This window comes from Cervus elaphus, chromosome 13, assembly GCF_910594005.1.
Source record: "Cervus elaphus chromosome 13, mCerEla1.1, whole genome shotgun sequence".
NCBI classification, from domain to species: Eukaryota; Metazoa; Chordata; class Mammalia; order Artiodactyla; family Cervidae; genus Cervus; species Cervus elaphus.
In genome coordinates this window covers 27,578,556-27,590,662 of record NC_057827.1, presented here as the reverse complement: position 1 = coordinate 27,590,662, position 12,107 = coordinate 27,578,556, and the positions used below count along the sequence as shown (strand labels likewise).

Below are 12,107 nucleotides of genomic sequence, written 5' to 3'. Positions count from 1 at the left end.
AGGTCTGTGTAGTCAAGGCTTTGGTCCTCCCTGTGGTCATGTACGGTTGTGAAAGCTGGACTGTAAATAAGGCAGAAGTAAAGAAGGCAAAACCCCAAAGAATTGATGCCTTTGAACTGTGGTGCTGGAGAAGACTTCTCAAAGTCCCTTGGATAGCAAAGAGATCAAACCATATTCAGGGATATGAACCCTGAATATTCACTGGAAGGACTGATGCTAGAAAAGATGCAGGGCAGAAGGAGAAGAGGGCATTAGAGGATGAGATGGCTGGACGGGATCACCGATGCAATGAACATGAATTTGGGCAATCTCTGGGAGATGGTGAGGGACAGGGAGGCCTGGCGTGCTGCAGTCCATGGGGTCGCAAAGAGTTGGACATGGCTGGGCAACTGAACAACAACAACAGAACAATCCATGTTGCTAAGATCTGTAAAATGGGAAGAAGGCAGGTAAAAGAATAGTATATGGACTGCTGATCCAGATAATCTATTAGCATCTTCAAATCAATAAGAAAAAATTAAAATTCAAGTGAAACAAGTATTCTTTCCCATTCCCTGAATCAGTATCTCGCCTGTGAGGATACTCTTGGCCAGCTCTGATTTTCTAAGTGGTATTTACATGCAGATGTTTGTGAATGTCAATAATTGGGAAACCATAAGGGGTTCACGCAGTGTAGCCCTGATTCTTAACAGCATGCTCAAAACCCAATACAGTGCAGCAGTAGCTTTGTTACTTCCACTGAGCTTTTCAGACCATGAGAAAATAACCATTGCCAGGGAGCAGTAACTAAAGGTCCACTCACTTCCAGCGTGAAAATCTGAACTGAAAAATTCACATCTGTAGTCTGTTAGAAAGGCTCGGGGCAGAAAATGCGGGCTTAACCTCCAGCAAACTAACACTAGTTTCTTTTTTAAAACATGGTAAATTAAGCATTGAGTCCATCCGGAAGAGTCTGCTCTCATGCAGAGTGAGATAGGAAGTCTGGATCTCTGAGCATAGTCCAGCTCTACCGTCTCAATGAGTTTTAGCCAAAAAGAGTGACTTTTCCACCCTCCAGTCTGTATGTTGCTGTTTAGTCGCTAAGTTGTATCTGACTCTTTGCGACCCCATAGACTGTAGCCTGCCACGTTCCTCTATCTGTGGAGTTTCCCAGGCAAGAGTACTGGAGTGGGTTGCCATTCCCTCCTCCAGCTCCAGTCTACATAGTGGTCTGCTTATAGGCAGGAAGCTTGACAAGATTATCTTCTGGATCCTTGCCAGCCCAAAGTCAATGTCTTCATTCTCTTTGGGTCGCTGTGGTTCTCAAGTAGTTCATTGTGTCACATGAACACATCCTCTTTCTAACTGTTCTACAGAATCATTTTGGATGGAATGGGGAAAATACAGATACGGAAACCTACAAAGAAAGACCAAGGAACATATGGATGTGCTGTAGCTAATCATCTCGGTTCAGATGTGGAAAGTTCTTCTGTGCTGTATGCAGGTAATGCCCATTATGCAGCCTGAAGTGCCTGGGTGTGGTCTGGTTTTTTAACATTAAACTCTGGAGCAGCAGTTGCCATGCTTCGCACAGCAGAATCACTGGGGAAGGGGATGTTAAAACATAGATCTCCAGACCCCATTCCCAGGGGTTCTGACACAGCAGGCTTGGAATGAAGTCTGAGTATGTGCACTTTTTTTGGCCTTGAGGCATGTGGAATCTTAGTTCCCCAACCTGGGATCAAACCCATGACCCCTGCAGTGCAGTCTTAGAGAAGTCTTAACCACTGGAACACCGGGGAAGTCCCAGAATGTGCCTTTTTAACGTGTTCCCAGGTTATGCTGACACTGCTGGCCTAAGGACCACGCTTTGAAAACAGCTGCTCTAGAGTTCACCTTCTAAGAATTGGAAATTAACAAGATGGGGTTTAATTGGTGGTGTTAATAGTGCTGACTTTTTGTTTTTAAATGCCACCATCCAATGAAAGAGATAATTATCCTTTAAAGGTTGATGTATACCTCCCAATGGCACTCCTCTGCCCAATCCTTAAAAACACTTTCAGGAAATTGTCATTGTAAATTAGTGTAAATTGTCCCAGGAAGTAGACAAACTCATTTTAATATTAAAGTGTGCTTTTTGATGAAGGAACATTTTTAGCTGGCAAAGTTGTAAGCAATGCTTCCTTGTGGCAGGCTCATGATCTGGGATCAAAAGTCAAATAAGAAAGTTACCCTCCAACTCTCTGCTCTGTGGTTTCTGGTATCTATGGCTCAAATAACTAAGATAAGATGAGGAGAAAGACAATTATCAGGGATTGGAACCCAGCATTTAGACAGCCAAGCATTGACGTAGGCAGTCCATCACATCTATAACCTGCCTGAGGAGGTGGGACCAATTGATTTTCAAAGCTCTTTGGATCTGCATGGCTTGGTGCCCCATCCCTCTCCTGGCTGCATTCCCATGGTAGGACCTTCACACCTTGATTTTCTGTGCCTTGATCCTCCTGGGTGATTATCCTCTGCGAGCATCTGCTCCTTTCTAGAAAACCTCAGTTTTGAGGTTCTGGATTGTTGGGAGAAACAGAAGTCTCTCTTGCAGCTTGCAAGTTTCCTCTTAAGTCCATCCCAGGATGACCCAGATTCATGGGAGAGCTGGTGCAAGGTCCTTAAGGGCCAAAGGACCATGACAATGACAGTCCTCTCTCAGCCCAAGAGTCCCTGTATTTTCAACTCCCAGCATACCGTTTCAGTGCCCCAGGCACTCCAGGAACAAATGGAACATTTGGCCACCTGAACATGATCATTCCCAAATTCTCTTCTGCAGACGACATGGTTACCAAACAGCTAAATGTTGTTACTCTTTCACATGCTATGCATTAGTGATTAAAAAAAAAAAAAGTAAAGAAATATGTGAGAACTTCCCTGGTGGCCCATCGGTTAAGAATCTGCCTTCCAATGCAGGGGATGTGGGTTGAATCCCTGGTTGGGGAACCAAGATCTCACTTGCTTCTGGGAAACTGAGGCCGCACACTGCAACTACCGAGCCTGTGTGCCACAGTCGGAGAAGCCTGTGCGCCACAGTCAGAGAAGCCTGTGTGCTGCGATGCAGACCCAGCACGGCCCCTCCCTCCAAACGCTTCCATGCTAAGGTGGAGGAGGGAAACCAGCCACGGCAGCAGCTCTATGGTAGAAGAACGTGACCTTCCCTCACCCCACATGCTCCTGAGAGACCCCTGGGCAACCAGCATGTTTCTCTACCTCATCACCCATCACCCTGTAATGGTAGAGGTGTCTTCCACCAGTCTCTGAGCTGATTGAGGACAAGAATGTTTGTGTTCCAACTTGGTATTTCCGTTGTCCAGCCCAGGCACAGAGTATATTTCCTGAATGACTTCATAAATGACTCTGGTAAAAGTACATGGTTCTTAAAATCCAGGAAAGTAAAAGTCTGTGAATGAGTTCCTGATTCTTTATGACCTTGTTTTTATTTATTTTTTCCATGCAAGTTTTGTGCAGGTTTCATCCACATTTTCCTTCCAGAAAGAGAGTCAGATGATCCTGGGACCTGGTCTGTTTTGGTCCTGCCTTTACTTATCCAAGGATGCACTGCAGAGATGTCACTCCTGCTCTGCCATGCCTTTTCTCTGAATGAATTTCTGACTTCCTTCTTTTTCAAATGATCAAAGAGGATTTTATCCTCTAATTTATCCCCTAATTTTATCCTTTAATTTATCCCCAGTTTTGGTTATAAAGCCAAAATACCCTCACAGTCTGTACATGGTGGTTGCATTGCCTCTTTGTAGAAATCTCTGTAGATATCTCATCTGTGCATCCACCCATTGAGCACCTCCAGCCTGTAAGAGTGCAAGTCCCCGTGGGGCACCACGGGGGATGCGGACCAAGCCAGGAGTCTGCACCTGCTCTCCAGGAGCTTGGCAGAGTTTACCAAGTGCGGTGAGGTCACTCAGAGCAAAAGCCTGAATCTAACAGAGTTTCCTGCTCCCTTTGAATTAAGAGGCACCTGTCGTCTTGTCTGTTGGAAGAAACATCACCAGACCAGAGCATGGCCATCTCTCCGTTGTGATTGGCGGCTTCGTGGAGGCACCCCTGCAAGCAAATGTGACCATACAGTGTCCTGTAAAAGGTGAGTGTGGCCATTTCTAGTGGGAGGGCACAGGCCAGCCCAGGGTGGCCAGGAGGCATCAGCTAGCATTTTGGTAGCTCAGACAGTCCTGTGGGCTTAAAAATCTGATTTTTCAGCACCCGGACAGAAGATCTGTCTCACAAGAGTGCCTGTACACCAGCTCGTAAGGCTCGTGTGTAAAATAGAGTACAGTTTACCCATTCTCAGTGAGGCTAGGAGGACATGAGCACGACTTCCCTGTAGCCGGCATGTTCATTCTGGCCAGACCACAGCTCTCCGTCCCCGTGGCAGGTCTGCACAAAAGGCCAGCTTCTAGCAGGTGATTGCCTAGAGAGTACGGAGTCAGAGCGAGGAGCTGTGTGGGAAATCACTAGCTGTGTCCTCCAGCTTGACCAAGGCTGTGCTGGAGAAGGCCAAGTCAGCAAGGGGGGATGTCGAGGTCCTCTGGCCTGGTCTGTCTGTCCTGGACTGTCCTTGGCTGGGCGTCACCATTCTATGCCTCGGTGGCTCTTTCTGCTCTGTTTGCAACAGCTGATAAACCTTCTTTCTAACTGATTTACCTTTTCCTTAAGAAAAACTACATTTTCATCCGATCTCATCTTAATCTAGGGCCATTCCATCTCTTTAAACCACAGATTCTTAAGACTTAACCTGAGCCTGTGCATCCCCAAACTAAGATCAATATTATAAACTCCTCAAAATGAAGATCTACTGTTTTAAGGTGACCTTGCATATGCCTATTATTGACTGTGCATTGATTAAATTCTCTGGAGAGAACTGTATTTGCCTGGTTTCCACATTCTTTTGGGGTACCTGTAGTTGCAGCCACTTAAGATGAATCTTGCCAAGGCAAGAGAGCCCAGGGTAACCCGAGGAGCTGGTCCAGGTACCACAGAAAAGGTGCATGTGATGGCAGGATTCTAGAGCACAGCCTTGCAGCTCTGAGGCTCTGCCTCCCTGTGATGGTCACTTACCTGTCATGTTTCTGGAACTGCACCTCCAGCTTCACCAACAGTGGAAATTTGCTCACCCCTGAGGTATTATTTTTCACCCCTTGTAAGTCCCTGCAGTGTTTGAAGTCCTTACCCGGACTTGTGAAAAATCCCTCCAGCCTCCCAACTGACTCCACCCGCAAATATGTGAGTTTTCTGGCAAAACACACCCACCCTTATAGAAGGGCCAGCATTCTCTGGCCTTAGCAAGGAGAAAAGCAGAATGGAACTGTGCAGTTTGCCAAGCCACACATATCTAGAATTTCTATGGCCCTACACCTGCAGAGGATTCTGCAAAATAGATCTGACTTCTATTAAGAGAAACCTCAACTTTTAACATTATTTCTAAACTTCTTATTTCCCCATAATAGTTCACAATTAGACTTGTGGGGGGTGGGGGTTGGTGGGGGACAAGCCTCTGAGAGGAGTGGGATGTGTTATTTGCAGTCATAGGTCAGGGACTGGATTCAGCGGAAACTGTCTTCAGGAGGGAAGCCTGCAGCTAACACCATTAAGCTTGTCGCGGTTTGCTCTCCAGCCAGCCCCCAGCAGTGTGTGGGCCGTCTCTGACCACTCAGACTCCGGCAGCCTCTTGGACCCTGTACAGTTCTCACTCTCTCGGGGCTTTTCTGCCTCCTCCCTCCCACCTCCCCGTCCCCGCCCCACTTTCAGCCCTTCCTAGGAATGGGCCCATTTGGTCTCTCTTTACCTGGCAGCCACCCCTACAGACCGGACCCCAGGAACTCATCAGGAGTCCTTTCCTTTTCAAAATAAACCCCTCATTTTGAGTTGTGTGCCATTTTAAATAAGCCTGAAGTGAATTTACTGTGTTTTCTTATGGGCAGAAGCCATAACTCACATAGTTGTTCATGGAGATTCATCTTTTTAGATATAGATGGTGACCCTCGTGTATGACGGCAGGTGAGTCACGTATCTGTCCTACTCGCCTCTCTAAAATGGGAAATAGACTGTATCGGTGGAAGAAGGGGCCTTGGCTGTTATCTAATACAGTCTCTGATTTAATAGATGAGGGCATCATAACACTGACAAATTTGAATACTGCTTTCTGAAATTACATTTTCTATCATGTTGCAAATTGTGATTATTCCCATCAATCTGTGGCATGTATACATTTTTATTTTTCAGTTGCCCTTAAAATGCTTATAATAATTAGAGTGGGTTTATCTATTCATAACTTTTAGACATATTTATTAGTTCTTTCTTATAGCTTATGTTTTATTTAACCCATGTGGTATAGATATCAATAGTGATTCTCCCTAGTCACACTTGCATGATTTTCTAATAATGATAGTAAATAATAGGACCTGAGAATCTGTATTTCTAAGGTTAAAAGCTGTAAGTTGCAAGTGTTATTTGTCTTATTTTTATTTTTTAAATTGATTTTTATTGGGGGTAGTTGCTTTACAATGTTATGTTAGTTTTTACTGACAGCAAAGTGAATCAGTATACGTATGTATATTTTCCCCTCTTTTTTGAATTTCCTTCCCATTTAGGTCACCACAGAGCACTGAGTGGGGTTCCCTGAGCTATATAGTAGGTTTTCATTAGTTAGCTATGTCATATAGAGTGAAGTAAGTCAGAAAGAGAAAAACAAGTGTTATATATTATTGCATATAAGTGGAATCTAGAAAAATGGTATCAATGATCTTATTTGCAAAACAGAAATAGAGACACAGACATAGAGAACAAATGTATGGACACCAAGTGGGGAAGGGGAGGTGGGATGAATTGGGAGATTGTGATTGTTTTATTCTTTAAAAAAAGAAAAAGATGTAAAAATGAGGGAGGTGGGAGTTTAAACTGCACCCTCTCTGCCACCTTCTGGTAAGAAAGGGAAGCTCATCTGAGGAAAATGCCCAGTAAATATCAATAGCTACATATTTTTTCATGTGTTAATGCTTAGTAAGAACATCATTTATCCTATAATTTTCTGTGATGTCTGTGTTGGGTTGCTTGTTATTCTTATCCCTTAAACTCATTAGCAGTGCGGCTAATCTGAGCCTCTGCTCTAAACTGTTCTCGTGTGTTGGGCTCCTCTTCAGTCTCTAAGAAACTCTATTTGGTCCACAGATTTGGAATGGAGTTAAGCTAGGAAGATGCTTTGGAAAACAGTTTGGCAGTTTCCCCAAAAGTTAAGCATATGACCCAACACTTCCACTCCTAAATATATACCCAAGACAAATGAAAACACATGTTCACACAAAACCTCATACTCAAATGCTCATAGCAACTTCCTTTTTAATAGCCAAACAGTGGAAGCAACTGAAGTATCCATAAACTAATGAACAGGTAAACAAAAGGTAGTATATCCATACAATGAGATTTTATTTGGTCATAAAAAGGAATGAAATACTGACACGTGTTAAGACATGGATGAATCTTTAAAAATCAAGGTTAAGTGAAAGAAGCCAGACATGAAAGATCACATGAAAGATCATTTCCATGAAATGTCTAGAGTGGGCAAGTCCGTAGAGACAGATTGGAGGCTGCCAGTGGCCAAAAGGAGAGGAAAATGCAAGAGAGTGGAGAGTAATGACTAATAGGCACGGGTGTCTCTTTGGGGGTCAGGAAAATGTTCTGGAGTGAGATAGGTCTGGTGGTTTCACAACTTTATGGATATACTAAGAAAACACTGAACTGTAGACTTTGAGAGGGTGAATTTTATAGTGTTTCAATTATATCTTATTAAAATCATAATCATAATACAATATAATAGCATGTAAAGTTTTAAAACCCATGGCACAATCATATGTTTTATTTGTGAGCATATGAGCATATGGCAAAAATATACAAACTTTCATGGGAAGGACATGTATGTACCAATGTCAGGTTTGTTGGTACTGCTCGAAGAGAAAAGAAGGGAAAAAGTTTGGGAACAGAACTTTAGCTATAATGCTTTGTTGTTTAAAGAAAAACTAACAAAATAAGGCAAACTGCCTTCTAAAAAATATAAACTTAACCGTGGTATAGATTTAAGCCCTACATTCCTGTCATTTTTCATCTCCCTACTGATAGGAGGGGTTGTGGGAGATAAGTGGGTTCAGTTCAGTTCAGTCGCTCAGTCGTGTCTGACTCTTTGTGACCCCATGAACCGCAGCACGCCAGGCCTCCCTGTCCATCACCAACTCCTGGAGTCCACCCAAACCCATGTCCATTGAGTCGATGATGCCATCCAACCATCTCATCCTCTGTCGTCCCCTTCTCCTCCTGCCCTCAACCTTTTCCAGCATCAGGGTCTTTTCCAATGATAAGTGGGTAGAAGGTACAAAATGAGTGCGCACAGCGTGTGTCCAGCAGATGGTAGAAGCTCGGTTCTAACCTGGTAGCATCAGGGGGCTGGGTACTCCAGGAGTCGAGCAGAGAGAAGGAAAGCCTTTCGTATATAAGAGATGGAGATCCATTTCAGAAGAAATAGATTATATAGTTTTAAAGGTACTCTCTTGATTGGGGTTTTTTTAAGAGTTAGAATGCTGTGAAATATACCTAGAGTTTTGCTGAAGTGTAACTGAATTATTAGCTTTCTTTACTGACTTTAATGATTCCAGGGGAGGATTTTGACAGTTTTTGCTGTGCAGCAAGATGATATGCTTGAATTCCTAAGCACAGCCTCATCTCTCTGACAATTATTTTCCCCCATCAAGTGTTGGTTTATACTGCATGGTGTGGAACTCAATGGTGGTGATTTAACATCTTTAAGTCACAAATCCCTTTGGCTGTCCCCCTGCTTCCTGCCCCCCCACACAAAAAAAGACTCTCTTTCCAGAAAAATACACTTACCCACAATATTTTGCATATAACTTTCAGAATACATAGCCCTTAACCTAACCCTAACTTGAGTCCCTAATATGTGTCAGCTTGAACAGGCTGTGAGGTGGATATCATTACTATCTTTGTATTGCTAATGAGTTAACTCAGATGTGTGAGCTGAGATTTAGTCCCAAGTCTGTGTGACTCTTGAGGAACTGGAGGGAGGACGAGGCTCTGGGCTTGAGGCAGCAGAATGGAGACCCAGGTGGTCTAACCAGAGAGGAGAGTGTCAAGGCTGAGGTCTGAGGCAGGACTGAGGAGGCGCCGCAGCTTGGGGACAAGGTGTCAGGGCTTCAGGTATGGGCAAAACCAGGGCCCAACCTCACTGGAGGACCGTCTGGTGTGGGAGGTCTCGGTTCCAGGCAGAGTCCACCAAGAGGCTGGCCTGCAGGGTGCCAGCCAGCACTAGGCCAGACGTCAGACCAAGTCTGCCCTCTCTGTCCCCAGGAGGATGGAGGTCTCCCCTTGTTTGCAGTAGCAGGAAAGGAACATGGCGAGTCGGTCTGGTAATGACTCCCTACTGCCTCACCTAAGGCTGATATACGTGGGTTATTGGTGTATTGGATGAAAAAGCTCACTTATAAACTAGTTGTCTATTCTTTGAGGATCTGCTAAAGCTCTATCCTGAATGCTCCTTGAAACATGATTTTCTTCTCACCTTTGATCTATCTCAGTTTCCCATTTGGAGGAAACATGAGTCTCTATATGATCAAGAAGTAGAAAGAAATGCTGGAGGACGGCTTGGTGGTCCAGTGGCTAAGACCCTGTGCTCCCAATGCAGGGAGGCCAGGTTCAAGCCCTGGTCAGGGAACCAGATCCCACAGGCCACAACTAAGTGTTCACATTGTGACTAAAGATCCTGTGTGCTGCAGCAAAGACCCAATGCAGCCAAATAAATTTAAAAAAAGAAATGCTGGAACATGGTATCAAGAGCTAGATGTGCAGAATCTAGCTAGATGTGCAGAAACAGAAAGGGCTGTTCAAGCACCTGGCAAATTTCATTCTTATTGCCAGAAAGCCGTGTGCTTGGGCTTCTGTGTTTGCAGAGTCCCGCCATCTCTTGAAGCATTCAGACTGCAGCATGGGCGAGTCCTGTCATCAGCAACACTGCTTTCATCCCCAGATATCTGCATCTGCTCCTGTCTTTGGTCCCAGCAATATGCATCTGTCCTGAAAACTTCAGACACCCAGCCCCATGGTAACCTTCAGCCCTTTACGTGGTGAAAACAGCTGACCCACAGGCCTTTGAGCTTGTCATTTCACAGTGTGCCTGTTTATTCTCTGCCCTGCAGATAACTACCTACCTCTCTCCTATGTACCATCAACAGACCAGTGGATGAACCAACTCTCTCCCCCAACATAACAGTGTAACTAAAAGACTGCCGCATTTTTTCAGTTTTGTGAACTGGACTTCTTCATATTAAAATTTTTTTTTTTTTTAAGAATTGGTTCTGCTACTGTTTGCAAACGCTTGGTTGGGCTACTAGAATAGGTCTTACGACCTGTGGCAGGTTCCTGCTCCCAAACTAATGTATAACCTCTCCACAGTGATATCTTATATCAGATTTACCACAGCTTTCCCCCCGTGGTTTTTGCGTTAGCATGGTTCTGATATGAAGACTCACTAAGCCCCCCTAGATGGAGGTGACTCAGCCCTGACGGAACTTGCCGGACTGCATGTTCATCTTGGAGGCAGAGACTTGCTTCCTCTGCCCTGCTTTCCAAGGTCTCCTCTTGGTGATCATCTGAAGCTCAAGTTCTAATGTAACAAGTGGCTTCACTCCAACGGGTCTCTGAGTGGTGCCAGGGCTCGCCCTGTGTTCTCCTGGCTCCTCAGAATGTGGTGGGAGTGGAAGCCAGGGTGTCTGGTGCAGAGGTCCCCAGACCTGTCTGAGATCTGCCAGGGAGTAGTGAGGGAGCTTGTCTTTTAAGGCAGTAAGAGGGGCTAACCTGGTGGCCCAGTGACTAAGGTTTGATGCTGCCAGTGCAGGGGGTTCGATCCCTGGTTGGGGAACTAAGGTCTCATATGCCACGTGGTGGGGCCAAAAGATAAAAAATATAGGCAGTAAGAGCCAAGGCCTAAAACCAATCATACCTACTTACCTGTAAAGAAGGCCCAACTTGCTGTCTGCCCCATGGATCTCGACTTCAGCTCTTTGATGCTGTGAGACCCCCAGACATGAATGAAGAGCTCAGGATGGCTATGGAGGCTGGAGACATCTCTCATGTAAAACACACAGAACCATCAGAAGCCCTTGAATGACTCGTTTGTCCACATTCACTCCTTGGCCCTAACTGTGCTTTCCTGGTAAGAGAGAGGGATACACAGGACCCACACTGGGTGGGGGCTGAAGGAGAGGAAATTTCACTGGAATTCAACCTCCAGAAATTTTAAAAAGCATGAGGGCTTCTCGGTTCAGGCTGGAAAAAAAAGGCATTCAGATACCACTGATGGAAGAAAAACTGTCACTGTGGAGAGAACACCCTACATTTTGGTGTGATAACAAAGAACCCAAATATAATTTCAACATCTCTAGTAACATCCCAATTTAGGAGCCCCTTTAATTTTTCTTATTTTTCGTTCATTTATTTCCCCTAGCTCTGTATTTGATAATTCAACACCCATGTGCTTATTTTCATGACTGGCAAGTAATATACAAGTCATTTTATTATCATGGATAGTGTCAGTTTGAGGCTTCCCTGGTGGTTCAGGCAGTAAAGAATCTTCGTGCAATGCAGGGGACCTGGGTTTGATCCCTGGGTCTGGAAGATCCCCTGGAGGAGGAAATGGCTACCCACTCCAGTATTCTTTCCTGGAGAATCCCATGGACAGAGGATCCTGATGGGCTACAGTCCACGGGGTTGCAAAAAGAGTCAGATGTGACTGAGCAACTGACACATACAGTGTCAGTTCAGGCCTGGACATCACCTCCCACCCCACCCCACCCCCCGCCCTGAAAGCGTTTGATTTAATTTCTCTGCCATATGGCCTGAGAATGGGGTTTTTTAAGGCTCCCAAGATGATGCTGATGTGCAGCCAAGGTTAAGAACCAGTGCTTTAGCCAGTAAGGGGGGCCAAAGAGTCTTCTGGAACTTACCGCAAATGTTCTCAAAATGAGAGCCTCTCGCCAGGGAGCAGTGGGGAACAAGGAGTGAACCGGAGG

The 12,107-nt window shown here is 45.0% G+C and overlaps 1 protein-coding gene across 5 annotated transcripts in view; it reads left to right on the top strand.

Annotated features, from left to right (window-relative positions):
* The window catches only part of ADAMTSL3 (ADAMTS like 3), a 363,119-nt gene that overhangs the window by 298,446 nt on the left and 52,566 nt on the right, over positions 1 to 12,107 (top strand). For all 5 annotated transcript variants that reach the window (XR_006344423.1, XM_043921943.1, XM_043921940.1 and 2 more), the window contains exons 22-23: positions 1,356 to 1,483; positions 3,995 to 4,123. Coding sequence is in view for 4 of the 5 variants with exons in the window: in XM_043921943.1 (XP_043777878.1) it covers positions 1,356 to 1,483; positions 3,995 to 4,123 (257 nt within the window). In the remaining variant the exon portion in view is untranslated. The remainder of the gene's footprint in view (positions 1 to 1,355; positions 1,484 to 3,994; positions 4,124 to 12,107) is intronic.